This window comes from Physella acuta, unplaced genomic scaffold, assembly GCF_028476545.2.
Source record: "Physella acuta isolate Inbredline_101_S28 unplaced genomic scaffold, ASM2847654v3 ptg001698l, whole genome shotgun sequence".
NCBI lineage: Eukaryota > Metazoa > Mollusca > Gastropoda > Physidae > Physella > Physella acuta.
This window is the reverse complement of record NW_026733211.1, coordinates 77273-103938: the sequence shown is the minus strand read 5'-3', so window position 1 is coordinate 103938 and position 26666 is coordinate 77273. Positions and strand designations below refer to the sequence as shown.

At 34.9% G+C, this 26666-nt stretch overlaps 2 protein-coding genes across 3 annotated transcripts in view; both read left to right on the top strand.

Annotated features, from left to right (window-relative positions):
* The window catches only part of LOC131929946 (atrial natriuretic peptide receptor 3-like), a 51505-nt gene extending 51207 nt beyond the window's left edge, over positions 1–298 (top strand). Inside the window, exon 8 of the mRNA XM_059286330.1 lies at positions 194–298. Within this exon, the coding sequence (XP_059142313.1) occupies positions 194–298 (105 nt within the window). The remainder of the gene's footprint in view (positions 1–193) is intronic.
* On the top strand, positions 10–26388 carry LOC131929955 (atrial natriuretic peptide receptor 1-like). Of its 2 annotated transcripts, XM_059286339.1 has the most exons (21): positions 10–39; positions 881–985; positions 1827–1959; positions 2589–2713; positions 6689–6809; positions 11005–11086; positions 14509–14605; positions 15250–15387; positions 15802–15894; positions 16525–16701; positions 17251–17419; positions 17719–17880; positions 18195–18390; positions 18929–19069; positions 19788–19911; positions 20148–20216; positions 20541–20700; positions 21355–21465; positions 21959–22050; positions 22408–22540; positions 22663–26388. In XM_059286339.1, exons 2-21 carry the CDS (start codon positions 968–970, stop codon positions 24069–24071), a joined length of 3750 nt encoding a protein of 1249 aa, XP_059142322.1. In that variant the 5' UTR covers positions 10–39; positions 881–967; the 3' UTR covers positions 24072–26388. The 2 variants fall into 2 exon arrangements, with proteins under 2 accessions (XP_059142322.1, XP_059142324.1); XM_059286341.1 differs by lacking the exons at positions 10–39; positions 881–985; positions 1827–1959; ... (3 more) ...; positions 14509–14605; positions 15250–15387 and adding an exon at positions 15595–15611.
* The last annotated feature ends 278 nt before the right edge of the window (positions 26389–26666 follow it).

The following is a 26666-nucleotide window of genomic DNA, read 5'->3' as shown; positions in this document are numbered from 1 at the left end:
GCTGATATGGCCAGGCGAGGCTACCACAATCTTCTTTACGTGAGTGGGGGATTTAAGTATTGTGTAGTTCTTTACGTGAGTGGGAGATTTAAGTATTGTGTTGTTGGGGGGGGGGGGGGTGATATGGTCAGGTGAGGCTACCACAATCTTCTTTACTTGAGTGAGAAATTTAAGTTTTATTAATTATATCCAGTTGGCTTTAGCTTCCCCAGCTCGATTCAGGTTTTCCATAAGAGGTTTCCGAAAAATATGCAATCGGAAAACTGCGCAATGGAAATTTGCGCAAATAGAAAAATGATCAAATACAAACTAATTATACATACACTTTAATTTTATCATATTTCGCGGAAATATGTTTTATTATGCTATAGTTTACATAATTTAGTCACTATTTGTCAATGCCTATAATTCTCGATTTAAGAAAACAAAAATGCCATTGCGCACTTTTTTGTGAGCAATTTTCCGTGGCGCAATTTTACGCTGCGCATCTTTCCGGCCAGAGCTGGATGTACACTGGGGACATCCTACAGACTTATTCTTGGGAACCACGCTTGAGATATGTGGCTATCTCTCTCACCCACGTCCTTGTATGTACATGAATAATCCTCCTTATTACTTGCTAGTTGTTTTTTTAAATTAGTTCCCTGCTTGTTTGCTATATTTTAACACTAATGAGACTGCGGGTTTTTTTTTTTGGTTTTTTTTAACCGCTTATATGTAATGGATTTTGATGCGATCCTACAACCACCATGTTCTTGCACATGAGTTGTGAAGACAAACAAGGTCATTCGATATCCATATCATATCTGATGGTAAAATAAAATACTTTCACGTCGTGATTTGAACCCGGGACCTAACCCTATCGTCCGTGTTTCCACAGTTTACATACCACTACGTGACGGAGTGGCACATTGACACAGAAAAAGCCATAGCAGCCGCCAGGAGAGTGTTCGCCAAGGACCCAACCATGCCCAACGCCACTGATGTACGTGTGTCTGTTTGTTCTTCTTGTTCTTAGAAAACTCTTTACCTTAACTGACTTAAATTAATATAAAAAAAATTTAAGTTGACTAACAATTTGAAAAAATATTTCTAGTACGGCAAATAAATATATATTTACTTTTTTAATTGAAGTTAATTAAATAATTTTTAACGTGAGTGTAACATAAGTGGTTAATTAAATAATTTTTAACGTGAGTGTAATATAAGTGGTTAATTAAATCATTTATTTTTAACGAGAGTGTAAAATAATTGATTCATTAACTAATATATAACGTGACTGTAATATAAGTAATTTTTTTAAACAACTGGTACCTCGGCCATTTGTGGTTTGTTCACGTGTAGTTTTTATTATTACAGCTAAAATAGTAAATCTGCTATTTATTTTAAATTAATTAGGCAATTAATACAATTTTATATGAAAAATTTCCTTTGAGTTTCCATTCATTGAAATTACCCTGTTCTAAAAGGAAATTACAGTTTTAACAAATACTGTGACAAGTATAACGTTTCAAAATAAAACTGTGACGAGTGCCTGATTCTTCTTAGTTTCGGTAACGACACCTTGGTATAGTATTGAACTATACAGGCCGAGGTCACAGTAAGGAAATCTAAAGCAGAGTTTCTTCCAGGCATCTCTTCGGGGGGCAGAGCCTCTCCGAAGAAAGTCTACCGCCCCCCCCCCCCCCCCCCCCCCCGAAAATTTCAAGTGCTCCCCCCCCCCCCCCCCGGAGAAAAAAAGTCTGGAAGAAACACTGATCCAATGCTGAATTTACAGCAAGGTAAATTTTTATAGTGCTAACACTATCAACACCCCCCCCCTGTAGCCTGACAAGTTCTCCAGGTTCCTCTACGACGCCTTCTACCTGTACGCCATCGCCGTGAACGAGACTTTGACAAAGGGCCTACCTCTTACAGGGGCGAACATCTTCAACGCCAGCAAGAACAAGATCTTCTCTGGTGAGTGACTTTTTGTCAGTGTCATGGGTGAGTGATTTTCTGTCAGTGTTATGGGTGGGTGACTTTCTGTCAGTGTTATGGGTGGGTGACTTTCTGTCAGTGTTATGGGTGACTTTCTGCCAGTGTTATGTGTGACCTTCTGTCAGTGTTATGGGTGGGTGACTTTCTGTCAGTGTTATGGGTGAGTGACTTTCTGTCAGTGTTATGGGTGAGTGACTTTCTGTCAGTGTTATGGGTGACTTTCTGCCAGTGTTATGGGTGACCTTCTGTCAGTGTTATGGCTGAGTGACTTTCTGTCAGTGTTATGGGTGAGTGACATTCTATCACTGTTATGGCTGAGTGACTTTCTGTCAGTGTTGTGAGTGACTTTCTGTCAGTGTTGTGGGTGGGTGACTTTCTGTTAGGGGTGTGGTCAGTACAAAAAATTTATTTTAGAAAATTCAAGTTTAAAAAAAAAACACCGTCGAATTTCTAACAACAAGCATTTAGACTAGTATTTAGTATTCAGCGAGACATGTTCTCTTCATATTGTTATTCTTTGTTTCTAGGATTTAAATTACTCTTTAAAGTTTAATTAATTTTCCACAATTACAATAAATTTTAATGAGGATTCAAACACATTTGTTCAGGAATGACGGGTCGATTCCTGACCAACGACAACGCGGACAGGCAGTCGAGTTTCCTGATCTGGGATATGAACAAATCCAACATCTTCCATCAGGTCGTCATAACTAGGTACGCCTTGAATGGAGAGGTAAGTCATTGGGCTTTTTTTATTTGTTCACGTGACCTCTGTAGGTCAATCAAAATTAAAAAGTGATCGGTGGGATATGTGTTTTCATTACTTTAGTTATCAATTGATATCAAAATTATACACTAGTATTTTTTCATCATACCGCCTTAGAAAGCAGCTGTTAAAACTTTAGTAAATAGAGTTAGATTAATCTGTTTTCGGGGAAGTGATATATATATATATATATATATATATATATATATATATATATATATATATATATATATATATATATATATATATATATATGTATGTATATATATGTATGTATATATATATATATGTATGTATATACATACATATATATATATATATATATATATATATATATGTATATATATATATGTATATATATATATATATATATGTATGTATATATATATATATATATATATATATAATATACTCAATGTCTACGCGAATTAACACCAGTGATGGTTGTCAATGTTTAATATGCTAGTATCCAGTATCCTGTCATGCATATGTGGTGTTTAATGTGTTTGTATTCTCGCCTCTAGAGGAGCTCTATGTATGTCAAACTAACAAACAACAAAATAACTCTACAAATGTAGATTCATACGTGCGTAAAATGATAAATGCATGTATATTTATTTATATATATATATATATATATATATATATATATATATATATATATATAGCCTATATATACAGTAAAATTTAGTTTCTTAGTTAAAGTATGTTGCTTTAATTAAGAGAAGAGTTAAAGTTATTTAATTCTATTTTGCACCGACGGAATAGTTTTATATGCAACTGCTCACAAAGTCGCCTTACTCAGTTTTTTGTGTCCCCCCGGCTTTGTAAATGCTTTCATTATCAATGGAGTATTTTTGGTTAGGTCTATGTGGGGTGAGGGGGTGGGGGGGTCGCCCCGGGTAAAGGTTTTGTTATTTAGATTTAAGTGCGAAGTTGATCAACAACAAAAAGCATAGTTGGTTAATTTGATTCGTTGCTTTTGTTTTAGTCTGAGCTTGAGTTTAAGGTTAGTACTTTGATGTAAGCGTAACGCTGATTGGCTGATTCGTGTTAGATGTAAGCGTCGTTCTGATTGGCTGGTTGGTGTTGTCGACGTCTTGTACTGCACCACGCGAACACCACGCGGCACCACGTAATGCACCACCACATTGTCATGCCATGAGATAAGTAGGGACTGTTCCGTTAGAGGGTACCACTATACGTTAACCGTCCATTCAATCCAGCCCTGTCCACAACAAAACCCCAATTCAGACTTAAGCTAAATACCCGGACTCTTAAACCCAACTTAATCAGTGTTTTTGTGTTTTTTTCAGTCATTTTTCTGCGGTGGGGGTTGGGGGGGGGGGGAGCACATGAAACTTTCAGGAGAGGGTGATTACTTACGTTTCCGTGGGGAGGGGGCACTGGTTCAAGTATATATTTTCTGAATAAAATATTTTTCGTTATAGGGGAGGGCTGTAGACGTGCTTCGGGGAAATGCCTGAAAATACTCTGAACAAGTGTTTCTTCCAGACTTTTTCCTGGGGGGGGGGGGGGGGGGGCGGATTTGAAATTTTCGGGGGGGGGGGGGGATGGGGGTTGGCGGACTAAAATTTCCGGGGGGGGGGGGGGGGGGCTGACACTGTTAAAAGTATATATTTTCTATATAAATTTCATTTCGTTCGGGAGGGCGGTAGACTTTCTTCTGCTACATTTTGAGCAAGATGCACTAGGTACCATATAACGGAAGAATACCTTTAGTTGTGTTCAGATGTTATGCTGATGTTACTGTTTGTTCGACCTTACAATAGAGTCTCACTCTAACATAAATAAATTTATAAACATCACTTTTTTGCGAACATGTTTTTTTTAAAAATATAATTCCTTTAGTCTACCTTTGATTGCATTACCCGGATAACGAAAGTAATAAATCGACCTCCACGGAAATGTCAGGCATTGATTTCCATTACTTCTCCTTATACTTGTTTGAAGCTCGGTCGAACATTCTGGTGTAATGTTGCTCCCAAATTACTTTAAAAAATACTTACGGGACAAATTGTTGAATTTGTTATGTTAAATTGAGTTTGTTCCATTTTATCTATAGTAGCTTATTTGTTTTCTCCAAGAACATTGGCCACCGTCAAGAGATTTCTAGGCCATCCTATAATTGGCAAGTGGTATCATATATTTCTTGTATTATCTTCCAATTCCCTTCTTCATATTGTTGTTGGTTTCTCTATAAAGTTACAGCCCTTTTCGGACCTGACAGGCCAAACCACAGGTAACAAACAGGCGGTTAGTTTTCTCACGTAAACCACAGCTTCACGGAGTCAATGACGTCTTATGGGCACGACTCGGAATCCGCGACTACCTACCGGTGGCATTCGTTCAATGTACATCTCAACAACACTGTCCTACCGCGCTAGCTTGGAATATTGTGAAAGATCGTTTGACTGTCTGGAATATCTTTGATAGAACCACAATACCCAGTTATTTTTTAACATGTGTATACCACCCCCCCCCCTCCCGAATAGCGTCTTCCATGTATATAGAAAATATATACTTTAACAGTTTCCCCCCCCCCCACCCCCCCCCCCCGAAAAATTTAGTCCGCCCCCCCCCCCCTCCTTCTCTTTTGAAAAATTCAAATGCATCCCCCCCCCTCCCCCAAGAAAAAAGTCTGAGAGAAATACTGGGTCTCACATGTAGATTTTATGGCTTAAATTCTTATTAAAATGGTAAATTATTTTAATGCTTGAGTTTGTACGCATTCGATTATGCTGTCTGTCGTTGTTTAACCCCTCGTTTTATTTTACCCGCAACTCACCCGCACCTCACCACCAAAGCAAATAATCTACTCACACCCTTGATACAATACTGTGTGTTACTTTTGTTTTTGTTGTGGGTCACACTCAAGACGAGTATCTCTCGTCAAGAGCCCCCCCCCCCCCCCGGAGAAAAAAGTCTGGAAGAAACCCTGAACAGGGGCGTAGCGAGGGGGAGGCGGGGGGTGCGGACCGCACCGGGTGACACCATTTAGGGGGGTGACACCAAGGCAAAAAATAGCAAAATATATAGAGAAAAACTCGAGGGGGGGGGGGTGCAAATCGAAAGTTTGAACGGGGGGTGCAAATCGAAAACTCGAGGGGGGGTGCAAATCGAAAGTTTGAGGGGGGGGGTGCAAATCCGAAAACTCGAGGGGGGGGTGCAAATCGAAAATTTGAAAGTTTGTCCCTTGGAAGGGTCTCTATGCCTCTGGGGGGGTGACACCATTAAGTGCCGCACCGGGTGACACCCGACCTCGCTACGCCACTGACCCTGAACATAATCTTTACATTGCCTATTTTGTTCTGCGTGGTACAGCCTCAAGTTTTTTAGTTTAGTTTTCCATATATATATTATATAATATATATATATATATATATATATATATATATATATATATATATATATATATATATATATATATATATATATTCAGCTAAATAAAAAATGAATTTCCACGACTTACCTTTCTCACTCCCCCCCCCCCCTGTTCTCCTCTCTCACTCCACCCCCCCCCCCCCCCCCCCCCCACGGCCGTTCACTTCTCTCACACCCTTCCACTGCTTAATCTCCATCTTAAGTTCGTGCCTACTGATGTGTTGTAAAATATTCCAAACTTGCTGTTGTGTTGTTGTGATGTTTGTGTTGTGAAGCAGCACTTTTCACCTCTCTAGCTTACCTTCTATAATTAGATCATTTGATAACCCCATGCCTCTTCGGTATATAAAAATTATCTTTTTTTTTACAAGTTTGTTTAAAAATATATTTTTTTGAAAACAAACTTAGCAACAAACAGCAATTCTTTTTATTATGGTATATTTAATTTTAAAATATGTATATACAGATGACCTTATGCTTGAAAAGCCTTTCTTCGTTCAGCCATTGATGTTTATTATCATATTTTGTTTCGTTTAGAAAACTTGGGAGCTGATAAACCCCATCCGGTGGGGGAACGGCAAGTCTTACAACGGCTCGGACAATTACATTCCCCCGGACAAGCCGCCGTGCGGATTTCAGAACGAGTACTGTCTCCAAGGTGAGCAAATCTGGTCGCTGAAGCGTAACAGCTTGCTAATGTATTCTCTGTTTTAGGTAGGTATCTACTAACCCTGACCACATCTACTATACTAAACTAGACAAACCCTAAATCAAGCGCAATGTATTGTGCTAATCTCTTACTGTAAATCTGTACTTAAAAGCTTATGTGACTCAACTAATGAAACAAAAAAAAAAAAGAATTATTTTGTTCATGCATTTTGTACATTTTTGCCTTGGTGTCACTCTCATAACTCTGTGCGACCCCCCCCCCCTCCTCCACCCTCCCCTTAAGACGCAACTGACAACTGGATATGTGAATCCTTCTGTCATTACTTGACGGTTCTCGCTCTGTTTAGTGCTGTAGGCTAGACAGAGGCCGAGAAATTAACCTACAGCACCGTGTACACAACAGCAAAGGCGCAGTTTGTCCATGACTGCTCTATGTGAAACAAACTGAGATTGTATCAATCAACACAAGTTCCCGTTATTAGATTAACCTACAGATAAACTCGGGCAACAGATTTGTTAGAGGCTATACATCAATACATACTTGAGTAATTCTTTTTGCGTGCATTCAGATTAAGTGGAGGAGGGAGTTTTATTGTCCTTTATTTTAAAAAAAATACCTGCTCAAATCCAATTACCTTTAAATTTTAAAATAAATGTGTCTATAATTTGTCTATAATTTAAATAAACCTTTTTGTTTTTAAATAATGGTCTTATAGCTCTCATCAAAATATACTTTTGATTGGCTTTGTTGACTATAGATAGAAAAAAATGTAAAATAATTAACGTCATTTAATTTGGGCTTGCTAAAGTATTTCTCCTGTGACTGTCTAGTTACTCTTGTTATGTAAAGAAACTTTTCATCTCCATTAACATCCATGTCAATGTCTAGTCACCCCTTCCCCCTCTCCGCCCAACCCCCACCGGCGAATGTCCAGTTTTTAGACAGGCAAATTATTGCTAAACAAATACGTTCTTCAACTGATCTTTTGGAAGTCCCGATATCGAACTTGATTTAGCGGAACTTCCCGCTAACTAAACGGGCGATATGCAAAGACTGGCGTTGATTCACGTTCCCAACTAATAGCATTCATGCAAGAACATTGGGTTTTCCCTGATTTATTGATTCCACGAAAGATGTCATTCAAGTGTTGTTGTTTTTTTGTCTTTTTTTTTCTTGTATTTTTTTTGTGTGGGTCCGCTAAGTGAAGATGCTAATCAAATCGTTCATCAATACTTGAGCCATAGAGCGAGGGCAGGAAAATAAAAATAAACAAGAGCAGCATTTGCATGAGTGCGGTATTCTTAAATTGATGTGATTGATTCACAGCAGGTGAACTTTGCTAAGAGAGCAGGCATGTCACTGAATTATACTCCACATTTGATCAAACGGTTGCCATGGGCAACGTGTGCCGTTGATGGGGTGATTTGGCAATCTCGTCTAAATCCGTTGATCGGTTGTATTTAGAATTCATACTGAAATCTATTGATTTCCTGAGCAGCCAGGTCAGAAGGGACAACTACTCTAATCAATTGTCTGAACAACCCTATCACATCGGACAACCACTCTAATCAATTTCCCAAACAATCATGTCAAAAAGGACAACCACCCTGACCATTTGTCTGAACAACCTTATCAGAACGGACAACCACTCTAATCAACTTTCCAAGCAATCATGTCAAAAAGGACAACCACCCTGACCATTTGTCTGAACAACCTTATCAGAACGGACAACCACTCTAATCAACTTCCCAAACAATCATGTCAAAAAGGACAACCACCCTGACCATTTTGTCTGAACAACCTTATCAGAACGGACAACTGTCTACTGATGTCACCACTACGATAATCCTCTGATCCCACCAGAAAACTTCTCAGATGACCTTTTATAGAAAGCCAAGCTGAAAAATAAGTAGATCATACTTAGTTAATTCGCTCCATCCAGTGTAGCAATACTTCAAACCTCCTATATAGACAAAACGATACTAAAATTATAGACTGACGCTTAACTCTTTGTTAGCTGGCTCAAAGTATCAACTAGAATTTAGTCAAAAGAAAAACTAAAGTAACAACGATTCAAGTGATTGAAAGTAAAGCAATGTTGCCTTTAATCTAATAAAGAGCGGTCTTTCCCTAACCATAAAACTAACCACAAATCTTTAACATAACAAATCTTATCCCTAAACCTAACATTTACACCAAGAGTGAGATTTAGGGTTAATTTATATATTTTTAAAAAAAAATCATTGTTTGATTATTATTTTTTTTTTAAATATTAACAATGAATTTTGTATTTCATCATTCACGTTTTCACAATTAGACATTGAACCTCTTTCCGTTATTTCACATTTTGTCTAGAAGAGTACAAGCTGTTATACTAAAAGTTTGTAATAACAATTATTTTTTTTTTAGTTCATACTTAGTCAGAAAACAAGACACATTCTAAATTTTGCTGCATTTATCACTTTGCCATCACCATAGTATTATTAATTTATTTATCTTCAAAATGGGGCATTTTTTCCCCACGTGGTCACCTTACTGTACTACTCTCTTTCACGCATGCTAAATATAGATACAAATCGATACTCAAATCGATCTGTTCGGATGCATATTGATTATTTCTGTAACTGTTTGTTACGTCCCGGGTATGCAACAAATATGTTCTATTGATTTTAAAATAAAAAAATTTCCACCGGAACATTTTACTTAGTTCTAAAAAATTATTATAAATTATTTTAGCCAGCAGCTTTTATTGTCGAGCAAGAGGGAAACAAAGGGTGATAACCTCACATTCCATTTATTAGTAAACAAAGGTTGTGGGGGGAAAAAAGCAATGATTTCCTCCCTTGTCCAATAGCTCGCTCTGGGTATTGTGTCACTAAAACCGGTTTCTGCGTGTTTGTGTATTGAATACCTGGCCGAGGGGGACACGTCTGCATGTCTGGACAGGTAAAGCTAGCGTAGGTGAGTTCTGGAATATTCAGTTGAGTAGAGCAGTTGATTGTGAGTTGTTTTCTGTAGTGGCGGTTTTTTTTTTAATCTGGTGAGTACGTTAATGTTGCGCTGCTAGAAACTATTACACAAAGCTGTTTGTTATAGAAATAACTTAATTCAACGTGAAATATTAGGTGTTTTTGGTGTTATGAGCCTACGGTGTATTATTACTGAAATAGGATTGCGATTGTGGTAAATACTTTAAATAACCTTTCATCGGTTATCGTATGTTGTTTTATTGCATGAATTAAAAACTCAAACTTAAACACACAAAAAAAAACGAAACTGAAAAACTCGAAATGTTTAGCAATTTAGCAATGACCGATTACAGCGAACGGGGACCGCGTGGTCTAGCGGTAGATCCTAAAGTCACGAGTTCGGATCCCAACCTTGAGTCTGTAAGTTGTCCCCTAACCGAACCGTCCCTAATGTCTACTAAACCTAGGGGTGCGATCAGTAGCGTAGCGAGGGGGGGGGGGGGGGGGCGGGGGGGGGGACATATGTCCCCGGGCGCCAAGCTTAGGGGGCGCCAAAATGGGTTGGAAAAATAAATTGAAAGGTTGAGGGGGGTGCAAATTGAAAGTTTGAGGGGGGGGGGGGTGCAAATCAAATCTCGAGGGGGGGGGGGGGGGTGCAAATCGAAAAGTTTGTCCCCGGGCGCCGGGAAGGGTCGCTACGCCTCTGGGTGCGATGCACTGGGGAACTATAAATCTTTACCCAGATAGTTGAAAAGGTTGGCGGCGCTTTTTACCAGTCACTTTCCCGTAACAGTTTTTATTTTGACGCCACACAACTGGTGGAGAAACAGTTACATCAGTGTGTAAAGTGTAAACCCTTGTAGTAGTTTTTTCTTAACTCTGACTTAACCGTTATAATTCAATATAGGCCTACTTACCTGATAGAAATTTCTTACATACGCCTACTCCAAATTCAGATTTCTTCTCAAAAGTTAGGACAGTGAAATAAACTATAGAAATTTTCCAACTGAACCTATTTTTAACATAGAATCTTTTTTTTCGGTGTGTGTTCCAGTCCATTAGGCTTGAAAAGTTGTTTCCAAATGGTTCCAAATTTTTGTTGCCAGAAAGCATATTTTTAACCAAAATATTTTACATTCGTGTCGGTCTGTAAGACAGAAACTGCAGTTTATCCTCATTCAAGGCCCGTAACTCATTTTATTTTATTTCCACAGATAATATAGTAGAGCTTGTCGCCCCTCCCATCGTCGTTACACTCATGTTGGCCGGGTTTATCGCATTCCTGGTCATCTACAGGTGAGCTTAACCAACAGGACTGTCCTCTCAGAATTGTGTTGTATGTTTATGTCATTTAACGCGTTCCTGGTCATCTACAGGCAGAGGCGTACCCAGGTTTTCGGTGGAGGGGGAGCGAAAATAGCAAAAAAAAGGCGCCGAATTTGTAATATCTTCTATATAAGTATATATATATATATATATATATATATATATATATATATATATATATATATATATATATATATATATATATATATCACACTACAACCAAAAACAATGAACGCAGCATAATCTGTTTCGTAACCCTTGTAAAAAAAAACTACATTATAATTCCTGGGACAAGCGAAAAATGGAAATAATCAATATCTTAATATAAATATGTATATTCTACACATTTTATTATAAATATCAAAACAAATCAATAATTACTTAACACTATTTGTTTTTACAAAAGTGTTTTGTCTACAATCAGATCTAAATATATTGTCATCATAAATGCTAAAATATTACAGCATAATGAAAGTTTTTTTTTAAATCAGAGTTGGTATAAAAACTAGCTTTACAAAGTAAAAGTAAAACAATCGGAATAATAGTCTACATACAACTAAAATATTGGTCTTCCATTACATATCATTCACTTTTTAATTAGCTACTGACTTTATGTGTTCTTTAAAGATATTTTTTAACATTTTGAGAAGGTATGGGTTAGATCACTGCTCACACACCTTTTACTATAATTGCAAAAACAATATTCACAGAGATTTACGTTTCAATAGCTATGATTCTGGCGGCATGGTACTTTGGTACATCATTACGCGTTTTCCCAAATGTACTTAACAGATCAGTTCGTTCACCACTGTCCGGTCACTTTAGGTCAATTATCCAATCCAGCGTATACCAAGGTGTGACATTAATGTCGCTCTACACAATTGTGGTGGTGAGGTGGGGGTGGATAACCAACTCAGAATAAACATAGCGTCAGTTTTTAGATGACTGTTCTAAACATAGGGGTCATCCATAAATGACGTCACGCTTTTTTGACGATTTTTACCTCCCCCTCCCCTCCGTCACACGTCGTCCCAAAAAGCCAGACCTCTCCCCCCCTAAAATGACGTCACACCTCAGCCTGCAACCCCCCTCAAAATTGCAGTTAAATTTTTTTAAACAGCTATATTTTCCCAAAATCTTGTCTGAACTCTGTCAAAATATAGTATTTTAATCAATTGTTATTACAATTTATTGAAACAGTTTTCTAAAACGCAAAATAACGTCTAAACTTCGTTTTCTAACATTGCTTTTTTATAATGCAAAAGTGTGACGTCGCACCATCTGAACCCCCCTCCCCCTCATCACACACCGTCATAAAATTTCGGACCCCCCTACGAGTGTGACGTCATTTATGGACGACCCCATACATATTCAATTACGCATGTATACTGATTCAAAAGTAGATTTAAATAAGTAGCGGATAATTAACTGTGCGATCAGTGTAAGTTAAAATTGAGTTGTTGTTTTTTTTTTATATATATAAAATATAGCATTGTTCAAATATAATCTAGATCTAGTAAACTAAAATAATTATTAATAGAAAGTTGATACTGTTTCATTTAATTTGTAATCGTAATCAAACTGTCATAATACTACCACTTCATCGTGATGATGTCGATGACCTTGTCAAAATTTCCCCACCGCTACGCAGTTCGACCATAAGTAAATTTAAATAGAGGTGCCACATTAGTTGTATTTGTGTCTGCATTGTAATTTTAAAAAATAAATTACACGATTTAAACTGTATATATAAAGTAATTATGATTGAAGTTTTACATGTAACATTTTCTAATTCAATTATTCGTAAGCAAATACATTATACAGTTGCCTTAAACTTAACACCCCTCTTGCCAAGCGGTACTGCCTGTAGAGGTTTTTTAAACAGTGCAATGCATCGTAATGGTTATTTTTAGAATGACAAACTGATACAGCTGCTAATACGTGTTGTAAACGTTGACTCTACTAGTCTATTACTGTTATAATTAATTGCTGCATGAAATAAATCTTGTGATTAGCATAGATGTGCCGACCAAAGATAAGTTTTTAACAAATATCAATGTTTAAAACTTTGAGTTTAAAAAGTTTCCAAAAAGGCGCCACTTTGCTAAAAATGGCCAGAGGGGGAGCGGCCGCTCCCCCTGCTCCACCCCTGCGTACGCTACTGTCTACAGGTGAGCTTAACTAACAGGACTGACCTCTCAGAATTTTGTTGTATGTTCCTGTCATAGGTGACTTAACCAACAGGACTGTCCTCACAGAATTGTGTTGTATGTTTATGTCATAGGTGACTTAACCAACAGGACTGTCCTCACAGAATTGTGTTGTATGTTTATGTCATAGGTGACTTAACCAACAGGACTGTCCTCACAGAATTGTGCTGTATTTTTATGTCATAGGTGACTTAACCAACAGGACTGTCCTCACAGAATTGTGTTGTATGTTTATGTCATAGGTGACTTAACCAACAGGACTGTCCTCACAGAATTGTGCTGTATTTTTATGTCATAGGTGACTTAACCAATAGGACTGACCTGTCTCAGATGTGTGTTGTATGTTTATGTGTTGTATGTTTATGTTATAGGTGATTTAACCAACAGGACTAACCTCTCAGAATTGTGTTCATGTTCATGACATATGTGACTTAACCAACAGGACTAACCTCTCTCAGAATTGTGTTCATGTTCATGACATATGTGACTTAACCAACAGGACTAACCTCTCTCAGAATTTTGTTCATGTTCATGACATAGGTGACTTAACCAACAGGACTAACCTCTCTCAGAATTTTGTTCATGTTCATGACATAGGTGACTTAACCAACAGGACTAACCTCTCAGAATTGTGTTGTATGTTCATGTCATATGCGAGCTTACCAACAGGACTAACCTCTCAGAATTGTGTTGTATGTTCAAGTCCTCCCTACTATTTCTTTTAAGTACGGTCTAATGCACTTAAATTCCCACAAATTTGCTGAAAAGCGAACGAGCCAACTGTTGACATACAATTTGGTCATAGCCACATCTGATGTGTTACTAAGGGTACTTTGTTGTAGAGAAAAGGCATAATTTATTTTTCCTCCATCATGTCCCCAAATCTTCTCCGACCATCACTCCCCTGAATTATCTTACTTTTAACATAGTTTTGATGTATATATTTTTAAATGAACTCAAGCATTAATTATGAAAGTTAATGATAAGACTTTGTCTTTACTGTGGTTCGTTTTATTTACTAACGTATAGTCTCAGTTTATGGTAGGCTTTAGATTTTAATTATGAAAGATAAAGATATGAATTATTTATTTATTTACTTTGGATTGTGATATTTAAGAACAATTTATTAATATGTTGTCTCAGTTCATGGTAGGCTTTAGATTTTAATTATGAAAGTTACAGGTGGTGGAAGAAAGAAAGAGAGCTGTACGAGACATTATGGAAAGTCAAGTACTCGGAGCTGAATTTCAACATCTCTAGAGGTCCTATATCACAAGCGGTAAGGTCCACTTTATACACTACACAATATAATTACATTTTTATAGCAACGTGGTTTTTTGAAATGCTACTTTAGAATTGTTGATGCCAGCCTTTTATTTTTGATTATTTAACCCTAGAAATCATATTTCAAAAAGTAGTAACAAAAATTGCCATCCTTCCTTAGGAATTAAAACATTTACAGATGAAATACCATTCTATATCATGCCCATTTTATTGAATATCTAGAGGGATAGTGGACATAGAAATGACAGTTGTAATTGCTTTCCTTCTTTCAAATTTCTGTAAAGATTTAATCACCCAATAATAGTTGAATAATAATAAAATGGTAAAGTAACATTAAAACAAATTTTCGTACATTTAAAAACCTTGTTCAACAGTCCGGCTACTATGGTATTTTTAAAATGAGGCGTTAGGTTGATAATAGTAAATTTGTAGGTTATAAAACGTATAATGTCAAATACTACAATAATACTTCACCAGAACTCTAGAAACTTATACTAAAAACAAACAATTTACTTTAATTTACCCGTAGGACCTAGGCCTAGGGTAAAATGTTTTGAAAAATGTCTTACCAGATATCGATGGGAGAAAATATGATAAGAATTAAGTTCTGATCTAATTTAAAAATCTTACTCTACTTAGGCTGTATCAAACCTAGGCAGTCGCCAGTCTTTGAACGATTGCTCAGATAACAGATCCGACACATCTACAGGAAACACATCCAGCTACTCAAACTGTCGACATGACAATATGGTGATGATAAGTCAGATGTTTACACAGGTAAATACACATTTTATAGTGACATAAGCCAGGTGTTTACACAGGTAAGTTTTATGGTGATACGTCAGATCCTTACACAGGTAAGTTTTATGGTGATAAGTCAGATGTTTACACAGGTAAGTTTTATGGTGATAAGTCAGATGTTTACACAGGTAAGTTTTATGGTGATAAGTCAGATGTTTACACAGGTAAGTTTTATGGTGATAAGTCAGATGTTTACACAGGTAAGTTTTATGGTGATGTCAGATGTTTACACAGGTAAGTTTCATGGAGATGATAAGTCAGATGTTTACACTGGTAAGTTTGATGGTGATAAGTCAGGTATTTACACAGGTAAGTAAAAGTTTTTTGGTGATGAGAAATCAAAATTTTGCACAGGTAATTAAGAAACATCATCATGTTGTGTTTCCTCAGGTTGCTAAATTAAATGGTGACCAAGTTGCAGTGAGGAAAGTGCGCAAAAAGTCAATAAGGGAAGATAAACTACTTCTGAAAGAGATGAAAATTGTGAGTTATCTTTCTTACTTTTCCATGCTATGAAAAATACTTCTGTTTATTGTTTTATTGTGAAAGAAACTAGAAAAAAATATTCCACAACTGACTGGCAATTTTATAATGAACATGTTTGAGATGTAGCTTTTGGCTTTTTTTTTTAAAGAAACTTACATTTCACTTTTTGCTTACACTGATCCTTTTTGTAAATTCCTAATTTCCAATTGTTGTTAGAAACATGGCTATTCACCCCATTTGTTCTAACTAAACAGTAACATCACTGCCATGTTTAGTAATTGCTTTACTCAGATTTTACTGTTATTTAATAATGAAATTTTTAACTGATACATTTTTTAAAGTAAATATTCACTCAATACTGGTTTTTTTACAAATCAAGTGAATAAAAAATAAAATTTCACACGACAGGGAATTAGTGCAAAATTTTGAACTTTTTCTTTGGCAACTCAAACTAACATCCTTAAACTATTATAATAATAGTTTTTAAAAATCAAATGAATAAATAAAATATCACTTTATTTTTAGGCGATAATTGCAAAAAAAATTGAATTGTTGTATCTGGCAACTCATACTAACATCCTTAACTATCATAATAATCATGTTAAAAGAGTATATTTCTTATTGCAGATGAAGTCTCTGAAACACACAAATCTGGCCACTTTCCATGGAGCCTGTACCGAGAGCCCCAACATCTGTGTGTTGTGGGAGTATTGCAGCAAGGGCAGCTTAGAGGACATCCTTCACAACCAGGACATCAAGCTAGAGTCCATGTTCCAGTTCTCCATAGCACTGGACATTTGCACTGTGGGTAGCTGTGATCATGTTTTGTTTGAATTGTGTTTAATGTTAGTAGAATTGTGTTTGTATATTTCTAAAATTATTTGACAATGGTATGACAGCACTAATATATATATATATATATATATATATATATATATATATATATATATATATATATATATATATATATATATATATATATATATATATATATATATATATATATATATATATATATATATATATATATATATATATATATATATATATATATATATATATATATATATATATATATATATATATATATATATATATATATATATATATATATATATATATATATATATATATATATATATATATATATATATATATATATATATATATATATATATATATATATATATATATATATATATATATATATATACCTTAGACCCCCACTCATCAACAAAAGATAATTGAGTTAGGTTGCAAATGATGATCTTTGAACAGGGCTGAACCAATTGGAAAATTCAAATATCAGTACAGTTAAAAAGTATATTTCATTAACATTTTTTTATGGCCCAGGGTTTGAACTACCTTCACACAAGTGAGCTGGGTGTACATGGAAGACTAAAGACCAGCAACTGTGTGGTAGACAGCAGGTGGGTGGCTAAATTAACAGACTTTGGCCTTAAGAGATTCAAGAAGGGAGAGAAGCCAGCAGACGACACAAGTACTGATAAATATTATACAGGTGAGTTTAGATAAATGGCAAATTTAAATACAAATTCTGCAAATTTATATTTTGCCTAAACATTTTATGAAAGGCAAATCCATTCTTATGAGATTATTTAAAATATGTAATTAATACTGAATTTGTAAATAAAACTAATAATTGATTGTTCTGTTGTTTTTTTTTTAAATGTTACAAATAATTATTAATGTAAATTATTTTAAACAATATTTTAAACCTGTCATAATATTGCTGCCATATGTTTTACAAAAATTAGTGAAATGTTTTAGCTCTTCATGCTTTTTATTTTTGTGGATCAGATTTATTATGGACAGCCCCAGAAGTGTTGAGAAGTCTGCTGAACAATGAGAAGGTCACGTCCACAAAGGAAGCAGACGTCTACTCTCTTGGCATCGTGCTCAAGCAACTGCTGTGTAAGAACTTTGCTTACAGTGAAGAGCTCCAGTACATGTCTGCTAAAGGTAAAAAAAGAAAAATAGATCGATTCGTTATAGGCATAGATTCTAGACTTTGTTGCTTGGTTATGGTGGCATTCCTAAAGCTTAAAAGTTAAAAATAATTTTTTGCAAATTTTTTAATCTTATATTTAAGTTTCCACTCAAAGAGTACTGTGGCTATCTTTTCCATTATGATTATCACTTAAAAGGATGTATAAATATAAACAGTTCCCTACTGTTACGTAAATGTTACATTCTTTTCTTTTTCTGCTGTTTCTCACTTTCTATTATGTTTATATAACCATTCTCTATAAGTATGAAATATTTATTTCCTATAGACATTATTATGAGGATAGCCCAGGTGGAACCTGAACATATACAAATGCGACCTCACATCATTGAAGAGTTCCCAGAACATCAAGTTGTGATGATGTCATTCGTCAAGTTAATAAAAAGTTGTTGGTCAGAGGACCCTACGCATAGGCCAACTATAAAGCAAGTACTCAGGAACATGAAACGGATGAGCCCTTTGAAGTGAGTATAACTTACAGCATCTGTTTTTCATGTATAAAATATAATTATGTTTATAGTTCTGAAACACTGAAATCTATTATCTCATTATTTTATGATTTGCTTAATCTATTTATACATGATTCGAATACAATTTTAATTATCCAGGTAGTTTCTGCCTAATATTTTTCCAAAACCATTGCCCAGTAGCGTAGCAAGGGGGGGGGGGACGGGGGGGGACATATGTCCCTGGGCGCCAAATTGAAAGTTTGAGGGGGGGGGGGGTGCAAATGAAAAGTTCGAGGGGTGGGGGTGCAAATGGAAAATTTGCTCCCAAGGGGGCGCCAAATTGAAAGTATGTCCCCGGGCGCTGGGAAGGGTCGCTACGCCTCTGCCATTGCCATAAGATTTGAAAAAATATGCTATGATCATATTCGAAAAGCATTGAAAACCTCTTCCAATTTAAAATATTTTTTTTTAAACTGTTAAAATTATACTGTTATAAAATGAAGGCTAGATCTTTTGAGCTTGGAAATTAATATTTAGCATTTGTTTGTGTCAGAATGACAGGTGTGCTTGATAACATGTTGGCTCTGATGGAGAGATACTCCACACGCCTTGAAGATCTAGTATCTGAGAGAACTCTTCAGCTTGAGGAGGAGAAAAGAAAGACTGACACACTGCTGTACAGGATGCTGCCAAGGTAACAATTTCAACATATCTCTTTTATCTTTGCCCATTTTCAGAGTTTTTATCTCAGCAATGTTAATTTGCTCTCAGACAACTGGTTAAAGCTGGTCATGTGAAATGTAAAGAAAAAAAGTAGCGATATTCTTTCTGACCTGATGCTGGTGCAGTAGAGTTTACCTTTTTCTGTGACCTTGTCATATATCATTGATAGTGTGGAATGTTCTATACCCAGCTTCCTTTACTTAATTTGAATCATGTACCCATCAGAGTTTGATAGATTCAGGTACATCTTTCAGACTCTGGGCCTGGATTTGAACCTGAGACTTTTGAATTAGCAATTGTGGGTCCTGTCACCTTGACACACAAGAAATGTGTTTTAGGTTAAATATAAATAAATCTTCTTCTTCGTTCTTAATTTTAGTATTGGAAGGGGTCGAGCCTTATCTGCCAGAGGTTTGAACTTGAGACTTTTTCAAATTTATCAACCATTAGCTTTGCCGACTCAACCACGCCTCTATTACAATTAAGGATACGTGTCAACTGGTTATGCGTCATTGTGGCCATTGACTCCGATTTCAGCCTGCTTTTCTTTTTGAGCTTCATCTGCCCGAGGGTTCGAACTCGAGACTTTTCTGTTTAGCAGCCTTGACTTTACCGACTCGACCACGCCGACCCCTATGAAAATCATTGTTTAAGTTTTGTTCTTATTTTCACAACTATTGTATCTACAGGAAAGTGGCTGATGACCTGAAGGCTGGACAACATGTGCAAGCTGAAGCTTTTCAGGACGTGACCATTTATTTTTCTGATATTGTCGGCTTCACTACACTGGCTGGGGAAAGTACACCCATGGAGGTATGTATAAAACAAGTAGTGTGGGTCTATTTAGTAATTCTGATACTGTATAGATTTTATCAGAAGTTTACACAAGCTATTTTGGTCTACTTAGTAATTCTGACTTTCTATGTTTTACATTTACATTTTTGCAGTTAAGTCAAACTCATCAACAGATTTACACTGCAGCAAAAAAAAAATTCTTCTTGAACAGCTTTGAATAAACTGCAACCATTTTTTTTTTTTATGTATTTCAGATTGTTGAAATGTTGAACTTACTTTACAGCCAGTTTGACAACATCATTCAAAACTTTAATGTCTATAAAGTGAGTTTCTTGTTGAACTTAGTTTTTGCTAATCATTTTCTTAAGTTATGACAGTTTTCTGATAAGAAGTAGAGCAAATAACTCCCTGACTTAACAGACTAAATAGTTATTTAAAGCCAAAGATTAATAAAACGTGTCCAAACTATTTTGAATTGAGCTTTATATCAGCTTTAAAATTCAACTACATGTAAATACAATGCCTTAAGCCAGGCCCAATTTAAAGTAGTTAAAGATTCTACATTTAGGCAAGAATGCAAATTAAATCAGACAAAAACATGGAGCTAGAAAACAAAGAAACAAACTTGTTTGATCTCTTATCCCCAGGTTGAGACTATTGGGGATGCCTACATGGTTGTCTGTGGCTGTCCAGAACCCAACCCTGACCATGCTCCTGTCATGGCTGACATGTCTCTGGCACTGCTAGATTCTGTCATACATTTTGTCATACCACACAGGCCTCAAAATCAACTCCGCATCAGAATTGGTGAGACAATGATTTCATAATATTCCATTATTATTTAAATGCTTTTAAATCTTAATTTAATTATAGCAATTAAACTAAGCCAATATTGTTTAATTATAGCATTCTGTATTGAGATTTAATAATAAGATGTGAACCAAGAGTCTTAAAATACAAAAATACAATAAAATTAGAACAGCTATTTGAGACCTGATGGTTCACAGAGAGGTGAAGTAGAGTTTATCTGTATCCATGGCAGCTGCAGATAGAGAAATATCCACCCAGTACAATGCTCTTATAGCTTTACCTGATGTAGATAGCCAAGTCAAGTAGATAGCCATTAGAACTAGGATGACTTGGGGAAGACATTTGTAACAGAGCCAGAAAATGAAATAAGACACAGGGCTACAGTTTTCCAGCTCTAATGAGTACCTGACTAAGCATTAGACAATTTAAAGGCTGCTGGGCGTAACATTGTGACCATCAAAACTTTTCATAAGCCTGGTTAAAATAAATAAATGACCTTTATTTCTCTACTTCTTTTGCCCTATTGAGTCTTAGGTCTGAAAGGTACTTTTGTTTATTTCAATTCAAAGAACTTTTTACATTTAATATATTACAGCAGTACTTAAGAAAACTATAAGAATCTAAAATTGCATGATGTTTTTTTTTGTGTAGGTTTGAACTCAGGCCCAGTTGTTGCTGGAGTAGTTGGTAACACAATGCCTCGCTACTGTCTGTTTGGTAACACAGTCAACCTTGCATCTCGCATGGAGTCACAGGGAATGCGTAAGTAGCTTTTATTTATATTTTACCAGGTTATTGGTATATAAGCCATGTAATTCAACTCACTAAATTAATGTGAAATTGTGTCAATAGAATGTAGTTAAAAAATGAAGTGAAATAGGATTTCATTAAGTAAGAAGAGTAGAAATTATACCTGTCATTTCTTTGTCTCTTTTACCCTTGCAATCAAACATGTATTGTTTCATTTTTGTCAAACTTACCAGATTTTTTAAATTTTTGTTTTATTTATTTTTCATTACAACAAAATTTGTAATTTATGTTGATTCTGTTTGGTCTAATATTTCCAATTTTTATTTTATTTTCCAAGCATTTGTAATTAATATTGTTAATATTGTCTTATTTGTGTTTTACTATCCATACATTTATAATTTTTATTGTCAAGTATTAGCTAATTTTCCCATAATTTGACTTTAGAGTTTTAAAATTTTTGTCTATTTGCCATATATTTGTAACATTATTTTTTATATGTTTATAGCCCTGCGCATACAACTTAGCTACTTTACCTATGAAATTCTGAAAAACGATCCAGATTTTATAATGGTGCCCAGAGGTCTAGTGGAGATAAAAGTAAGTCCCCTTCAAGTCTATTAACCCTGTACAGACCAATATGTATTTAGTTTTTACAAATTAGAAACAAACAATGAAAAAAATTAGGCTTGATCATATGTTCAATGTAATGAGATTACTTACCTTTTTAAAAATATTTTAATCTTTAAGTTGGTTTCTAGCAAAATGGATGTCTAAATATAATCTAAAGACAATATACTGTAGTTGGCAATAGTGAGAGGTAGTTAAACATGATTTAATTTCACTGGCCTATTCATTCAGACTCATCAATTTTTTTTGTCAGGATAGTGACAATCCATTAAATATTCTCCATTGTATCCATGGCAACAGTTGCATCTGGTGTTATTGTTTTCACAGGGAAAAGGCATGATGCCCACATACTGGCTAAAAGGCAGAAGATCAACTATGGAGGTTCATCTTGAGACTGACAAACTTGCAAGGTCTGCTAACAGTGTTCAGGCTAATGCCTTCATTAATAAGGAAGCCATCGGTGAGTTTAGTAGGTACATTTTAAGGTGTGCTGAAGAAAACACTGTCAATTTCAGATTAAGAATGTTGTTTGAAAAAAAAAAAGTTTAACGATTATTCATATGTAGTTTTTCTTTTTCCCAGAAAAAAAAGCTCCAGAAATCACAAACCAACAAACCACAGTGGATCTTCAGTTGACCTCTGATATCACACATAGCCCAACTTCCAACAAGGATGTTGACCACACGAAGCACACGTGTGACCTAATGTATTCAAGATTTCCAGATAGAAAAGTAGATGAACTAGACACAATAAACTGTGCACCCGATCAATGCTGGGATGATCATTTTCGAAATTTAAGTAGCAAAACAGACAAGCCATTTCAAAATAATTCTTCAGGTCAGTCTGAACTGAAAGCAAGACCTGACTCCTACCTGGCCAGTGATAGTGCTGAAAATGGCAATTATGCAGGAGATAATTTTGGGCGGAGCTTTTCTGATAGAAGCTTTGGAAGCAATGAGAGTTTTCACACTTTGGTGCTTAGCAAGCAAAATGGATTTACAATTTTCAAAGATGCCCTTCAGTATGTGCCATCCTCTGTTTCTGAATGTGAATTAAATTCAGTTTCAAAACATGTAAGTGGGCATGTTCCTGCTAATGTAGTAAGTGACCAAGCTACTAAGAAAGAAAATTCTGGTAACTCTGGTCAGAGAATTAGCGTAACCACATCACTGAATTCCCTTGCAACACCACCCCATAAGGTAAAAATAGCAACACTGCCTGCAATCATTCCCACACCTCACAACGCAACAGAAAAGGAAGGCTCACCATTTTATGTTAAATCAACATTAAAAAACAAAGCAAAATCTCACTCTAAAGTGCCAGCCTTTGGCGCAAGTGAAAATGGTTTTATGGATGAAAAGGGAAAAGATTACTCTCCTCCTCGATCTAAATCTTTCACTGACAGTTTAGCACAGTATTCCTCAGATGAGGATACATCTGATCGCACTGCAGTAATTTATTCACCAAGGCCGAGCCCATCTAAGAAGAGCCCCATTAAATACCATCCTGGTAAAGACCCATCTCTTAAAAAACCACACACTTCAAGAGCAGATGGAACCAATGGGGTCACAATCTATGATGAAGATGAGAGTGATCCTAGTGAGAAAATCTCATTCATTGAAAAACATAAAAATCCTGCTCAAAATGATGCCAAAAACATTGTCTCAATGCAAAAACTTAAAAAGGATATGTTCTCAAAACATACGCCCAATGCTCATAACCGACACAGCCCAACTAAAAAACCAGCAGAGAAGTACAGCCTGCAACCAATAGAAAAACTTCGACTGTTAAACTCTCCTAGCTGGAATGAGAAGGGTCAACTCAACACCAAAGCATTTGATGTTCATTTGGACATGAACAAAAAGTCCAAAAACTACCAGAAGAAAGTCACAAGCCAACATGGCAAGCCTCAATCTGCTGATGGGAACTTAAGAGAAAAGGTGATTGACTCCAACCACTTGGAACTGTGTGATAAAAGTTTTGAGATTTGACTACGTTAGTGATATCCAATGTTTCAGACACTGCTTCAGATCTGACAGATTCATAAAATATTAGCATAATGTTAAACAGTTTAGGGTTTAATAAGTGATATATTGGACTTACCTAAAATGAAATTCAATTCATTCAAGAAATATATATTTGCAAAATGTTATCCAACAAAGAGGTAGACTTAAAAAATATTTTTCATAATATACACGAGGCATTACTTTTATCTATATGGAGAAATCAGCAAATATAATGGATATTAATTTAATGTGAAAAATGTGATATTATTAATGTGATCTTTCCTGTGCTACTGTATATAAGGGGTAAAAATAAAGACATTTGCAGTTGACATGTTATAGAGTAATTATATTTAATATATTTTGCTACTTTTTTTAACTTGAACTTTTTTTTGCTACCTAATTTTCATCCAGATATGATTAAACTTTTCATAGACCTAAATGGAAACCTATTCTTTCTATATTAAAAAAACTGATTTTAAATCATTAAAAAAGTTCATTTAGTGTTGGATGACCCACAATGTTGTAAATAGCAGTAACTGATTTGATTTTGATGCTCCATCTATATCTTTAAATGATCATACTTTGTTACCTGTTCATGTTATACATTTGGGGAATCATTGAAAACATTTTACAATGATTTAACTATTTTTGCCATGGAAATTTGTGTTAAATGCTGTGAGTTATTAAGATGGAACAAAGAAAGGATTTAACATGTTTGATGAAGTTATTTTTGCAATGTGATTTTAATTTTTTTATTTGATGGAGAACCAGTTGGTTTTACTACACACTGATGAGTATATTAATAGTCCTGGTTATGTGGTTTATAAAAAATGTTGACAAAGGTGTTTTTAAGCATGAATACATTTAACATGGTAATAGATACAGCTATCTGATTATTGATTCTTACATAAATTTAACTTTTGTAACTAATGTTTCTGGTAAAAATTCTTTAAAAACTATATTGACTAGTAGTTTTAGAAAAATCTCACCACTCCAATCAATACAATTTATTAAGTCTCTTTGTTGATGAATTGAATGATTGAATGCTTGTAAGATTGACAAAGTGATAATTATTCGATGTGATATAATAATCTCAAACAAATAAATATGTAGTAATTATGGTCAGCAAAAGTAAAAAACTGAATTATTCTTAAGAAATGCCAAATTAAATTGTTTTTTCTGTGGCTATATATGACATAAAAGATTCCATACTCTACACTGTGATAAATATTTTTTCTTACTTTAATCCAACTCTAATTTAATTATTTCTTATATGCATTCAATTTTTTAAGCTTTGTAAAACATTATTTATAAATGTATAGCCTACTTTTTATTTTATAAAAAATATAATAATGTTTTTATATTTGGCAACTGCTAGCAGTAGCTATAACCAGCTTATGAATATTATGATTTTCTCATTGTTAGGTCATCATAGCTTGCATATTTTAGCTGTCATGTTGAATTTTTATAAGAAGAAATATTAAAGCTCTCTATCTAGTTTTTCTAGGCCAGTATATTTTAAAAAGTCATTCAGTTATGCATTATAACAGGAAACTAAATTTGTTTCTAAGAAATGTTTAATCGAATGCATACTTTTTTCAAACTAACTTTGTTCATAAATATTATTTTATGAATCATATTTACAACTATACTTTTAAAAACCTTTTGTTTTAAAATGATGCATTGTAAGTAGCTTCTTATAACTTGTCTTTCATATCATCGTATATGTGATTTTGTTTTATTTTGGTGATATTTAAAAAACATAGGACAGACAATTAATAGCTTTTTCTTTAAGAATCAAATTTTTATTAAATTCACCATGCAGTTTTGATGTAGGTAAAATATTTTCTCTTTTGAAAAATGTTTTGCATTCTGATTTGATACATTAATAAAAGGAATGGTTTTATTTTCTTCTTTTTATAAAAAAAGTTTTTTTTTTAATTAAATTTGGCTTTTGTTGAGCAATTGCTTTCTCCAGTGAGAAGATACAATGATTTGCAGTGCCTTTAAAGTTTACATAAATGTGTATTAAAATTGGCATTTAAATGACTAACAGCCATTTTGAATAACACCGGTGTGCACAAAATTATTGAACTATTTAACTTTTTTGTTGATTTCATTGAAATTGTAACTGTACCAGACTCATTTTTTATGTTTTTCATTTTTGCTAATACTTGCATCTTTTATTTTTAATATAACAGAAACCTTAATTGTACATAGATGTTTTTATATAATAACGTTTTATGCTTCTTATCTTTTCTATGAGAACTATTTTTTAATTAATAAAAATAACTTCAGTTACAATGGACTTATACAGTTGAGGGTTAAAATATTTTCTTTGTACTTAGAATAAATGTAAATTTTGTTTATTTAGTGGTCCCTTCCTGATATGTGCCACACGTTTTTTTTAAAACAAAGCAGCGAAAAAAAATTAAAATTCACAATTACCATGATAAGGAATGAATAAGAAATATCACACATAAGGGATGAAGCAAGAGATATGTAGGCTAGTTCTCCTATGAATCCATCACCAATCCCACATACAGAAGTCATTTTTAACAAAGTGGTCATTGAAGCTGT

Coding starts and splice junctions, on each gene's coding strand:
- LOC131929955 (XM_059286339.1), top strand. Junction 6,810..11,004: donor GAACGAGTACTGTCTCCAAG/GTGAGCAAATCT, acceptor TTATTTCCACAG/ATAATATAGTAGAGCTTGTC. Junction 18,391..18,928: donor AAACGGATGAGCCCTTTGAA/GTGAGTATAACT, acceptor TGTTTGTGTCAG/AATGACAGGTGTGCTTGATA.